The sequence below is a fragment of the Tripterygium wilfordii genome, chromosome 1 (assembly GCF_013401445.1).
Source record: "Tripterygium wilfordii isolate XIE 37 chromosome 1, ASM1340144v1, whole genome shotgun sequence".
In the NCBI taxonomy this organism is placed as follows: Eukaryota; Viridiplantae; Streptophyta; class Magnoliopsida; order Celastrales; family Celastraceae; genus Tripterygium; species Tripterygium wilfordii.
The window spans coordinates 10,138,049-10,151,757 of NC_052232.1; the positions used below are offsets into that span (position 1 = coordinate 10,138,049).

The 13,709-nt window shown below is 37.1% G+C and overlaps 2 protein-coding genes across 2 annotated transcripts; one reads left to right on the forward strand and one right to left on the reverse strand.

Annotated features, from left to right (window-relative positions):
* Nucleotides 1-1,685: 1,685 nt before the first annotated feature.
* LOC120001320 (lysine--tRNA ligase, cytoplasmic-like) lies at nt 1,686-7,445 on the reverse strand. The gene is made up of 17 exons (XM_038849585.1): nt 7,231-7,445; nt 7,053-7,128; nt 6,777-6,845; nt 6,504-6,669; nt 6,317-6,410; nt 5,648-5,733; nt 5,186-5,304; nt 5,041-5,103; nt 4,834-4,959; nt 4,455-4,737; nt 4,241-4,337; nt 3,940-4,096; nt 2,941-3,084; nt 2,750-2,818; nt 2,507-2,650; nt 2,342-2,393; nt 1,686-2,122 (listed from the first exon to the last, which is right to left on the reverse strand). Exons 1-17 carry the CDS (start codon nt 7,314-7,316, stop codon nt 2,112-2,114), a joined length of 1,842 nt encoding a protein of 613 aa, XP_038705513.1. The 5' UTR covers nt 7,317-7,445; the 3' UTR covers nt 1,686-2,111.
* Nucleotides 7,446-11,523: 4,078 nt separating this feature from the next.
* Nucleotides 11,524-13,603, forward strand: LOC120010472 (organic cation/carnitine transporter 2-like). Its single transcript, XM_038861289.1, has 2 exons — nt 11,524-11,644; nt 11,763-13,603. Exon 2 carries the CDS (start codon nt 11,765-11,767, stop codon nt 13,391-13,393), a length of 1,629 nt encoding a protein of 542 aa, XP_038717217.1. The 5' UTR covers nt 11,524-11,644; nt 11,763-11,764; the 3' UTR covers nt 13,394-13,603.
* The last annotated feature ends 106 nt before the right edge of the window (nt 13,604-13,709 follow it).

A 13,709-nucleotide genomic window follows, 5' to 3' on the forward strand; every position in this document is an offset into this window, starting at 1 on the left:
TAGGAGAGCTGTTGCATCTTTGAGGGATGCGGTTAATGATGCTACTGACGTTGTTGCCCACAACTGGTTCGCAACTTGTCGCGATATTCCGGATGAGCTCGGCGAGGGACATCGTCTTGCTGATGTTACAACAAATGTTGGGGAAGGTAGAACACCACGAGTACCTTGGTGTACATGAGGTCGAGCACGCGGACGCGGACGTGCTGGATTTGCTACCGACTTCACTATTCAGCAATCACAGTTGACACAAGAAGCTCAAGCTCCAGCACCTGCACCATCTACTACCCCTAGCACTTGACCGCCATGTACCCGGAGGATTGGCATGTAAACCGCTTTGATTGTATTACTTAACTATAGTGTGTGACTGAATTAGAAACCTGACTTGGTATCATATGTTATATGATTTCATGTTGTTCATTAAGTGTTAATCTGCCACAAAATGTTGGTTTTGTTTATGTTTTTGTTACAGGTTTCTTTGTGGTTCTCATAAATAGTTTGTACATTTCAAATTGAAACTAGAATGACGTTGTTTTTAATAACGTCATTATTGTTTTTAAAAATAACGCTATTATTAACAGCGTCTTTGTTGTTTCCAAACCATTATCGCCGTTATTAAAAACGTCATTTGTAAAATATAATGAAAACGCTATTACAAACAACGTCTTTTACTTTAAAAAACTATTAACCTTAGTAACACTACTACAAACAACGTCATTTTTTATGACGCTGTTTGGAACAACGTCAAATATCATTTTTAGTAAAAAATTGTATCTGAGTCCTATAATGGTATTTAAAATCTCTCATAATCCCTCTACGGGAAAAAACTCATTTTTCTTTAATTATTTGCGCAAATGGTGTCTTATTGAATAGACACGTTCCAGTATTGAGATAGGTGAGGTCCCTCGAGAGGGGAATCATACTTTAGACTCGGTGAAATCAGGTCTCCCTAGGCATAGTAGCTAACTAGCGTCTACTCCTCTGTCCTTCCCTAGGGCTTTATGACTCAAAATGTGAAGACTCTTCGTAAGGAGAACCTGAGGGGGAAGATCTACGCTTGGGACTGTAAGCTTTTATTAGTTGACATCACAAAAATATCACAATACTAGTACCATTAATATTGTTTATCAAAAAAAACACTAGTATTAATATTACATGGCGGTGATTTGAACTTTCTTCTTCTTTGTTAATTTTCATTTTAAAAAGATGACAACCATGTGAGACTACCAAATGCAATTGACAAGTTCAATGAAAATTTTAAAAATATATATATCTAAAAAAAAAAAAAGTTGAAATGTCTGAGTTTGGTAGCCCACTCATATTTGGCCATTGGATTAGGTAGTTCAATCACTTCCATGAAATGTCTCTAATTGACAAGCCCATTGGCAGATGTCCTTTTTTTTTCCACCCTCTTTCTGTAGCTCTCTGCCTCTCTCTCTTTGTATTCTGTTTTATTTTCCTCCTCCTTTTGTTTATGCGATTGTACTCCTTGTTCAGGAATGAATCGAGGAAAATTAGGGCCCACGGTGTTTCTCGGACCGCCTGCATATAGGCGACACTCTTACACGAGAAGGCAAGCACTAACATATTTTTTTGCAAAAAAGGTTAACTAAATTTAAAATTACAATTGATTCTGCAAATAAAATCTAAAAAAAATTTCAATAAATTATCTTCTTAGTACCTTGGCGTAAAAAATTAAATTGAGTAATATAAATTGGGTCAATCCAAAAATTGTCTCAAATTCATGACTACCAAAAAACCATGCAAATAACTCAAATCAACTAAGAGTTGGTTCGAATCTGATGACATCACCTATTAGCCATAAAACCTCACCATGCCACATAATCTACAACCAAATATTTCCTCCCGCAAGGATTAATATTGAGATTGCCTAATCAATATGCAAGGTAAGGCAGACTAAACCATTCGGTATCTTTTAATCACTCAGTTCTTGGTAATTTGCACCAGTAAACAATTTCATCATAGATGAAAATGAAGCAAGAGAATATGATACGCCAATAATAAAGCTGGGCAGGATATTTCAGAGGCTAGTCTGTAATTGAGAGCAAAGTTCGGTCACTGAAGCCAGACAGCAAGCTTTAGCCAATCGAAAATCACTCGGTTGCTGCAAAGACCAATGAAACATCCAAGAGCTTGCTAGTTAGGGGAATCCAATAACTTAAAACAAAACAGCAAACATGCAGCTTAAATCCAAGTTGCATGCAAAGTGAACAATGATCTTCAATCCTGTACAGAGGAGAAAGCCCCACACAGAGATGGAAAGATCAAAGAAGCAAGAAGAAATAATTCAAAGTGCATCATATTAAAGGCCATTACAAAATACCTTTAGCAGGTGGTTCATCTTGGGGTTTCATGGCAGGAAAGAGAAGAACTTCCTGTAACAGAAAAACATAAAACAATAAGTAGTTGCCAAAACATTACATCTTTGTTCAACACGTGGATGCAAATATATACGGAGCAAGAGACAGTGAGAAAGAGATGTGCAAACCTTGATATTCTGAGAATCAGTCAATATCATGGCAAGCCGATCGATGCCCAATCCCCACCCACCAGTTGGAGGCAAACCATACTCGAGAGCTGTGCAAAATGTTTCATCCAAGGCCATGGCCTCATCATCACCAGATTGTCGATCCTGATATTCATACAATTTTTAGAGAAAAAATTCCAGATAAAAGACCAAAAAAAAAAACACAATTCCACACTTGCTCAATGCTACATCACATGCTGATACCTTTAGTTGTTCAGCAAATCTCTGGCGTTGAACTACAGGATCATTTAATTCGGTATATGCATTGCAAAGCTGCAAGGTAGCGGAACAATTATGCAGGAAGCATAAATCATTAAATTGGAAAGATAAAAAAAAAGATGGAAAAATATTTGGCCAAAAGCTGAGAAATTAATCGTGAAGTTGCATAAGCTTACCTCATGTTTGTTGATAAACAATTCAAACCGCTCAGTGAGGCCAGGTCTATCTCTATGCCACTTTGCCAAAGGACTCATTATCTCCGGATGGTTAATGATGAAAGTTGGGTTAACACACTTTTCTTCCAAAAAGTGCCCAACAAGCTGCACAAACACAAGTAGGAAGAAAACATGAGAAGGTAATAAAATGTTTCAAAATCCTCTTCTCTACAGGTTAGGTAGTCACTGCACTTCTTTCATAAATGCATTAATCTAATTTTATCATAAGCCTTTATCCCACCATAGTCCACTAATTTAGAGTCAGGTGCACTAATCTGTTAGAGAAATGAGTTGAAATCTACTATTTTATTTTTCTTTGACCCAAAATCCAAATGAGAATACATTATACCAATTCACTTCAATAAAAATTATTAATTGCCGGAGGTGGATGCATAGACAATCATTTACATCATTCAGAATCCCATAGCCTGACACCCCCCAAAAATGCCCAAACAACACATATGGATGGATTTCATCACTGCATAGAAATTAATCGGTATTGATTGATCTAAGAAAAGTCAAAAATCACCACAATCTCCATAATTCAGCCCTTTACATACCCGCCGGCTTATTCCCAATTTTCATATCATTTTTCAGCACTACAGCAATAATTCATACTTTCTACGACATCCTTACAATTCTCCACTATATGAATAGGACAATGGCGAATTTAGGATAAACCATAATTATCAAACAATATTCCCTAAAGCATTCATCAATTCAAAAAGAACGCATCAATCCTGCTTTCCTGTCTGCCTACAGTCATGGTTTCCCTAGCTCTCAACCTCTACGTGCAACTCTCACTTTGTTACTTCAGCAAGTGAAATTAGACAGATGCAACCACAACTTCATCGGCAATATATCACACATGATTAGAAAAAGTATCATCCCATCAAATAAAGTTTCTAAGATGATAGATTCATTGCAAAGGAAATGCATAGTGGGAAGAACAAAATTTACTTTGTCCAATAAGCGAGTTGTTGTTTGAGGAAGGGGGCATTTGATATCAAACTTTAAGCATGCATCTGCCAAATACTTCTTAGTTTCCTCACTTGACAAATCCTTTGGTATATTAAGATTGGCCTCTTTTTCCAAGTCTTCTATCATATCAATCCTCCTACAACAGTCAGAATGCCCATAACTTAATACAAAAATAAAATGTTAAGATGTTCAATGGAATTCCTTGCTACTAATAAGAAATACTCAGGTATGAGGTTTTCACCTCTGAATGTCCAAAATTATAGAATAAGTAGTTGCAAACCTGAATGGGGGAGTGAAGTCAATCTCAATTGGATCCTTGTCAAGGCCATTTGCATGATATTTTATCTTATAACCACCTGTAAGCTCCTTAACCATACCTACGTCAAATCAGCCAGGTCATGAAAACATTTCAAATACTCCTCAAAAGTCCAAACCAAAGAAAATGAGACAAGTGGCATAGCCACCTTATGCAACATCCATCAGTTGACACTTACCACTTAACATTTTCTCAGTGAGACCCATCAAGTCGTCGTAGTCTGCAAAAGCCATATAGAACTCACAAGTGGTGAACTCTGGATTATGCGTCAAATCAATGCCCTCATTTCTGAATTGTTTCCCAATCTCATAAACACGGTCTAGTCCACCAACAACAAGCTCCTTCAGATAGAGTTCAGGTGCAATACGCATGTAAAGCTTCATGTTTAGCTCATTGTGATGAGTCACAAAAGGACGGGCAGCAGCACCACCAGCAATCATGTTCATCATAGGTGTCTCAACCTGGCAAAGATAAATGGACCAGATATTAAAGGCCAAGCTACAATAGCGAGGTGCTGACAGCACAAACTTAATATCAGCAGCCAAAGAAATGCTAACCTCCAAAAAATCTAGGTTGTCAAGAAATCTCCTAACATATGAAATTATCTTTGATCTTGTTTTGAATATTTGTCGAACTTCCCCATTCAACATCAAGTCCAAATAGCGTTGACGATATCTTGTTTCCTATAGTAGAGAAAAAGAAAACATCACTTAAGGAGAATTCTAAATGCATGCAAGAACATCATCATCGCCATCAACAAGTACCTGATCTTTTAAAATATATGTTTCAGGATTACGGGTACTTCCTGGGACCCATGCATTCATTTTCTGCTCAACAATAAAAAAGATTGACATAGTGAAACGACTGCATCCAATTTCAAATTCTTTAAAAAATTGGAAGTTCATTCACCTTCATATTGGCATTCTCAGAAGCAGGAGCAGCTTTTTGCCTTGGCATCATGTGCAGACAATGGGATAAAACTATGAATGTTCTCGGGAAAATGCTCAGCTCCCCTTTTTTAGTTTTTCCTGAAAGAAGTATTACAGATATTGAAAGGTAAAAAGAAAAAAGTAAACAACTCTATGCACAAGGCCCGCAGTGGGCAGGGTCGGGAACTTACATGATGTAAGCAAATCTTACCCCCACATAATATATGTAGAGGTTATTTCAAGGAATTGAATATGTGACCTCTAGGTTGCACATCTGCAACTCTACCTTTGGGCCACATGATATTACAAAAGATGATAGAAAACATCCAAAAAATAAATTATGATAATACAAGAGTCACGTTTCAACAAAAAGGAAACAAAGGATACGAAGACAAAGCATAGGCCTTGCCTAGTAGCATTCCAACTGCAAGTAAAAAATTACCTGGAAACCCTGTAACACCAACAATATCTCCACGCTTGACACTGGCATGGAACTTAGAAAATTCAACTTCATCCATGCCCGACTTGCTACAGTAACAGAAACTTATATCTTGTTAGTCACAGATTAAGATGTGCCAGGAACCATCAAAATACAAGATGATCCATATCAATCCCAGAGATGGAGAAAATAATTAATCAGTACCATCTAAAGTGAAGTAGTGACACCAGGTAATCACCCTCCCTGGCAAGACATGGCTAATAAAGGCTGGGGAATCGATGAAACAATACTCACATATACAAGCCTATGTAATATTTTAGTTTAGCTATGTAGTTGGCAAGCATGAAGCACTTGAAAAAACAGATTCTATTGACAAAACAAAGGTAAGCCATGCCAATGGGCATAAAAGTAACGCCCTGTTCATCTAACATACAAATCATAAAAACCAATATATGATGATATTGTATTTGTCCAAAAATTACTTTGGTATCAACTATCAATTTCTATGTCCCTGTCACAAGATGATCCGCATCCCATGGAAGCACTCACACTCAGAAGCAAGCATGTGCAAATAAACTTGCAAGTGTTAGTAATCTGAAAAAACCAAAGATATTCCCACCACCTCCCCACCTAGACTCATGAGAATTTTGATTTTTCTCCGTTCAAAGATACCTTGCATCAGCCATAACTTGAACTTTAGCACCTCCACCATGTAAATCGTAAAAGACCAGCTTTGAGGAGGAAGATCGTTTACTCATAATTCGCCCTTTCAAAAACAAAGAATGAAATAGTTCAACTTAATGGAACATTAATTCAACATATAACATGCATATGACTAGAAGCTCATGATTCGAAATACCAGCCAAGGATTCTGAGATATCCTCAAGATGCTCTCCATTACTTAAGCCTTCATATTTTTCCAAGTAGTTTAGAATTGACATTGTAACAAAGAACTTGTGAGGATACGGATTCTTCCCTTCGGTCTTCTGGGTTCCAAGATACTTTATCCTGTTCTCAAAGTATTGCTTCACAAGCAAACATAAAATATCCACAACCAGCAAACGATTAAGGTTATAATCCACAAGTCAAATAAAATTCGACAAACATGAAATAAGGGAGAATACACATATACCGTTGGATCCATATTATCGTCATCAGCAGCAGCAGATTTCTGAGCCTGGGAGCTGGGCTTTTCAGCATCCTGACCAGTAAATACATAGTATATCAACGCCAGTGCTAGAAGATAACAATAAATGGCACACCGTACTCAATTTTATCCATAGTTCAACAGAGATAAAGCATGTAGGGAAAAATATAATACAGAATTAAACCGTGACAGTCTCTATCCCAGTTTCATGAAACAAAAGCAGAAAATCAGCGCAGTAGAGGGAAGTACAGTGCATACTACCTTCTTCGCCTTCATCTCATCTTTGAGCCTCTTCTGTTCTTCCCTCTTCAGGTTCTTCTCTGCCTTCTTGAGTGCGCTATCACCCACAGAAAAAAAAATCACAAAGCAAACAAAAAAATAAAGCCAAATCAATCAAGCAACGCATGTAAAACGAAAGAATGTGATAGGAGTCGTTTACTTCTTGCTCATCTGTTGTCCGGAATCAGAGCCTTCCATTGCTAGGGCAGCTACTCCTTTCGCAGCCTCATCGGCAGAGCCTTCCATCCTGTAAGGCCCGAAGATACACGAGTGAAATGTAACTACGATAGAGAGGCAGGCGTTCGCGAACTAGGGTTTTTTGTGTTGGCCGTCGCGAGGGTCTTTGTTCGCTCACTTGGACCGCACTCCTGTTACAATTTATTCCTTTTTCATTTATTTATCAATTTATTTATTGAACTCTTTGCCCGAGTTCCTGAAACGGGCTTTATTCAGTCTTTCTAATTGGGCTTCACGAATTATAATTATGGGCTTTCTTGCAGGTCTCACTTGGCCTTTATTAAGCGAAAATAGGACACAAGTCCAATATGATGAACAGAGAAAAGTCTATGTTGAAGCGGCTTGGGCCCAAGTCCAATCCTTCAAAATGAAGCCCAAACCGCTAAAAACTTGATGGACTTGTGCTTTGGGACAGAAGTGACCAGTCATGCCCATAGAACTAGGCCCAATTTAAATAGTGGCTCGGTACTGGGCTCTTCAATCAATATCACAGAACCCATTTACAGATTTTTCTTAACAAAAATACACCAAGAGACAACCCACATCATTTTACATAAGGGTGGCAAAAAATATGTTCCGAGTCGATTCTGGATCGGATTTCGGACCCGAACCCGGATTAAATTTCAGGGGTACTTAATTGACCAAATCAGGATTTGTTTAAATCTAGACAAATAAATCGGATAATAGCTTAATCAGAGTTAGGGTCCAGACAAGTAAACCGAACAAGATTATGTATTTGGACTCGGACCCTGTTTTAAATCGGACAACAATTTTGTGTTTGAACCCAAATTTCAGATATATAACTTATGTTTAAATTTGATTTAATCTAAATCAGACAAATTCAATTATCCAAATCGAACAGAGTTTTACCGTCCCTATTTTAGAGCCCATGGGGCCCTTGCCAAGGGTATTCAAATTCCAACGGCAAGGGTACCAAGAGCTTACATTGAAATCTGTGATTTTTTTTGCTTTGTTTGCTTGTGTAGAAAGACAGGAAAATTATAGTAATCTGACATAATCTGCCAATAAATTTCTCTTCTAAAGTCATGGGGCTTCATCGAGACATATCATTGTGCACCTTCTTCTTATGAATTATGTCATTGGTCGTGTAAGATATTGGTACTTAAATTTTTGCCAGTTTTTTAAAATTTTATAATTCATTCAACTATTCAAGTCTCTTCAGTTGACCCATGAATGTGCAGCTACCAATGAAATCAGTCAATCGTGTCTCCTGTATTACATAATTGGCATTCAAAACAGTCAACAAAAGAAAGATTATATATATCCTAGTCAAAATTCAACAACCACAAGAAAAGAAATAGTGTTCAAATGTACAAAACAATTGTATATATATGTATGTATATATTGTCGAAGAAGAGTCGTGAATTAATACTATTTTTCTATGGTTTTTCATTTGTCTTCACAAATCACAATATCTTCACGATATATTCTTAGTAAAATAAATTAAGATGGGGTTTTGAAATTATTTTATATCACAAAGGGAATCCGTTAATATAATGAATAAATTTAGTTGAATATCACTTCCTATCAAATCTTTGACGATTTGATTTGATTCTCCCCCACCCCCACTCCTTAAGTGGTAGTTTGAAATTGAGATACGAATCATATGCTTCGAGTTAATTTATACAGTTAATACTATGAACCGATACTCGATCAGACAAGTAGGAGGCACATCAATTTATTTGAAAAATATCAGAAAATATTCAAACACTACAAAAAATATTGTATGTTTTGGGCCAAAGGCCCGCACGACTTTGTTCTTCTTGAGTTGTACCCATTGATTCTTAGGTCAAGAAGACGAGTTGGTTGTGTGAGAGGGCATGAACCATTGCTTATATACCATTTGATTTGGTCATGCCAATTTGATAGGATATGCAACTTTTTAGTCACCAAAAAGAGTTGTCAATTTCCAACTCAACCACCGAATGTTCACATGTTTTAACTTGGGAACCGAAAATTCCAATATACACACACATGCAACTTTCTAATTGTTTGGACAGACTTCTTATGTTCATTTTTTTATGCCACATCAGTTGTTTACTGTCTGAATAGTTGAAAATCTATTCGAGTGTGCATATTGAAACAATTTTTAACTTTGGGTTCTCCAGTCGAAACATTTGAACATGACCGAGTTGGACATGGTTAACTCTTTCACTAACCAAAGTTACATTACCCCAATCTGATGGGATAAAAAAATTTAAAGAAAGAAAAACTAATTAATCATAAAAAAAAAAAAAATATATATATATATATAGGGGCAGTGATATATGTGCATCAAATCAGTCAAGACCTGAAAATCATTCTATAAATTCGAATTTTAACTCTACAAGAAAGTACGTAGAAGAACAGACGAGAAGTTCAAACTTGAAGGGTATTAGAAAATGAAGATCAAACTAACTTTCTGAGATCGAAATGACTATGGAAGATGTTCCCAAGTAAAAGACCACGTGCAAATCGTTTTGTTGACTTGCTAGTCAAAAACAATAGGCTGTGTGTTGTGGCGCCCCGTATATTCGCCAACCTTCGCAATTGTTGCAAGGCAAGTCAACAGTTCACACTCTGCTTTGCTATTGTGGTCCTGGTCTTTGTGTCACGGGTGTCGGGGGTATGCTGTAGTAAAAATTACAGCAGACCCTACAATAACTCTTTTGGAGCACAAAGAATTTTTTTAAAAATTTTTAAAAATTGTAAATGTGTAGTATTTGGTCTAACGAATCCAACAACATTTTTTTGTTCGAAACAAAAATCAAATTCATCGCTATAGAGACATCGAATGTTTTGTGTTTATATCCGACGGTCTAAAATTGTCATGTATTTTTCATGTTTAATATGATTTTTGTTTCGAACAAAAAATATACCGTTGGATTCATTAGGAAGAATACTACACATTTATTATTTTTAAAAATAAAAATAAAAATTTTTGCTGACTTAAAAATATATTACAGCGGGACCTGCTGTAATAAAAATACAGCAGGTCCCCGCCACCCTTTGTGTCACCATCCAGACTCTGTGTGTGTGAAGCTTTCATTATGTGGTTCGAATTTTGCCTAATTTAGAATTTAGATGTTGTGTGGACAGAATGGATTATTCTACTTTGGAAATCGGTTCGTCATATTGACATTTCAATACCACGTAAGGGGTAAGTTGGGGGATTAGAGAATTTAAGTTCAATTATCTCCATTCACAGCTTAGGTATTGTTCACGTTATGAGGCTCAAGACTTGCGTGACTTCGTCTTTCAAAAGATACATCAAGTATTTAAGGGTTGACTCACACTTATAAACTACATCGTTGGTTTACATCAAACCGATACGAAACATTTTAGGAGTTTTAACAACTTAAGGGTTTGGCTTGATAAAAGAGTTAGATAAATTGAACAGGCTACTTCTTAAAAAAATTAATGGAGATAATCTTATGTAGCAATTGTAATCCCAAAGATAACATAATATTATACAGTAGTGACCTTTTGAGTCTGAATATTTGACATTTACCAGAACCGGATTGAACAAGCCACTTGGTAGTAGCATCCTTAATTGAAATCTTGGTTAGGCCTCCATGTTTTTTTAGTGAAAAAGGTTGTTTTATTTAATTTTGGAAAGATCAACATTTAAGAATACAAATATTTGTCTTTTACGTTAATTGCATCGGTAGATGGAATGTTGACTTGGGTACTCATTTATTCCCCTCCAATCATGGATTCAAGTGAGCGAGGCGGAATTGTTTCCTCAAATAAAACTCACAATACCTTACGTTGAGCGTACGTATGTCGACCATCTATATTTCGCCCCAACAATTGGGCATAAACGTGTGCAAGGAGTAATATAGATAAATACAAGTGTATCAACTATTAAGAAGTTAAACAAGTGGGCTATCATAGCCGACCTCAAAACATGCGCACAGCACATGACATGTAGATATTGTATTATTTTAACAGATAACACGTAATCTTATGTGGAACAGTCCAACCCCAAGCCCTTTAAGTGGGCTACATTTATTCATACGTAGTCTCCACGAACTTCAAATAGTTAAGTGTGTAAGTGTATTCCAACCTCAAATTTAGTGGCCAATTTGCCCTTGCACATGCACTCGCCAACTTTGAGTGGACTACCTAAGCCAACTTTGAGTGGACTACCTAACTTCTCGCTGGCCAACTTTTAGTGTCGCACACGTCCATATATATATATATATACCATACCCCCGCTGGCATATACTCACATCCTAACACCTTCAAACTTTTGCATTGCTAGTTTTTCTATAGAATCACCTTCTCCAATCTCAACAAAACAGGATTTGCTCCCTCTGGCTTAGAATTCCCAGGTTTGAAGATTTCTTTGTTCTTAATTTGATTTATTAAAAGTTATCTTCGTAAATAAATTTATAAATTTATATACTTTTTGGATTTATCACAACAATACTTTGGCATTTGGAATCACAGTTATGACGGATTCAGTAATGTTGGAGCTGTCTTGTCTTGAGTCAACTAAGCCAGAAAATAAGCTAAAAGTCGGTGAAACAGTTGAGCATGAGCCGGCTCAAGCTAATTCAGGCGAGCCAACAAGTTTTCTAAATGATGAAAGTACTACCATCCATTCGGTAGACAAAATAATAGAGCAAAGTTTGGGTGGTTTTGGTTGGGTACAGTTGGTTCAAGCGTTTCTAGTGGCTTTGTCATCCTTATTTGATTCATTACAAACATTCATCAGTATCTTCACTGATGCCGATCCTAAATGGCACTGCACCAATAGTAACTCTTCAATATGCAACCCAAACTCAAACATCTGCAACATCCCCAAGTCTTCCTGGGCTTGGAATGGGCACTCATCAGAGACAACTGTGTCCGCATGGGGATTAGAGTGTTCTAGTTCATTCATGACGGGACTACCCGCATCATCATACTTCATGGGTAGTTTGTTAGGCGGGTTCGTTCTGGCTGTATTTGCTGATTCATCGATCGGTCGCAAGAAATTGTTATTCCTATCATGTTTGGCAATGTCTTTTACATCTGCTATCACCGTGTTTTCGACGAATATTTGGGTTTATTCGGCTTTGAGATTTGTCTGTGGCATTTGTCGCGTGCCGATCGGAACATGTAATCTAGTATTGCTAACGGAGAAGGTAGGGAAGGAATGGCGTGGAAGAGTTGGGGTCATGGAAGAGCTGTTTTTCACTTTAGGGTACTTGTCCTTACCTGGTATTGCGTATTTAACCAAAGGTTCTTCGTGGAAATCACTTTATTTGGCCACTTCAATCCCAACATTTTGTTACTGTTTGGTACTTTTATTTTTTGTTAGTGAGTCTCCTAGGTGGCTTCTTACGCAAGGACGTCATGAAGAAGCAATTGTTGTACTCAAAACCATTTCGTCTTCCACAAAAAGTAATCCAGCACTACTAAGCCAGCTCAGCAAATTAGATAAGCCTCTTGAGGGAGAAACTTCAAAACCTAATCATTGGTCAATGATCAAGAAATTGTTCAAGAAAAAATGGGCATTGCAACGGATGGTGGGTTTATTAGTGCCTGGATTTTGTATCGGTCTGGGGTACTTTGGTATGGCATTAGGAGTTGGAAACTTAGATATGAATCTCTACTTGAGTGTTACACTAAATGCCCTATTGGAGATACCTTCATGTGTTATGACTTTCTTGATGATTGAAAAGTGGAGCAGGAAAGGTTCGCTAATCACACTTTGTGTACTTGGTGGGATTTTTGGTATAATGACTCCATTTGCAAGAATTGGAGGAATAGTGATTGGATTGGAATTGGCAGCATTTTTCTGTGCATGTACTGCATACAATGTAATTATGATATACACAGTGGAATTGTTCCCAACTTGTGTGAGGAACTTTGTTACAACAGCTGTAAGACAGACCTTGATGTTTGGTGCGGTGTTTGGTCCAGTAATTGTTTCCTCCTGGAGGAATAATGAGTTGCTGTCTTATAGAGTGTTTGGTGCTCTGTTGTTGGTTTCTGGGTTCTTTATGGTGAGACTGCCAGAGACAAGAGGTGTGGCCCTTTCTGATACAATTGATGAGCAGGAGCAAAAAGACAATAATACGATGCCGGTTTGAAGCTTCAGAGATCCTTCGTTAGTTGCAGGATAGATATTTATTTCTTCAATGTCATCTTGTGTACGTGCATAAAAGAAATATCACTTTGTATACGTTGAGATACACATACGTATATATATGGTGGGTTGAGAATCATGCACGTGATCAAGTGGCCTGCTGCCATGAATTGACTTTTTGTCTCTCGTATAATTAGTTATATTTTTCAATTCATTTAGAAGAATAAATAATTTAGAAAAAGGTCATGAGTATTGATCATATGAGCTGTGGCGCAACGATCAATCTATTCTCAGCAGACATCGATGTTGTCATATTATCA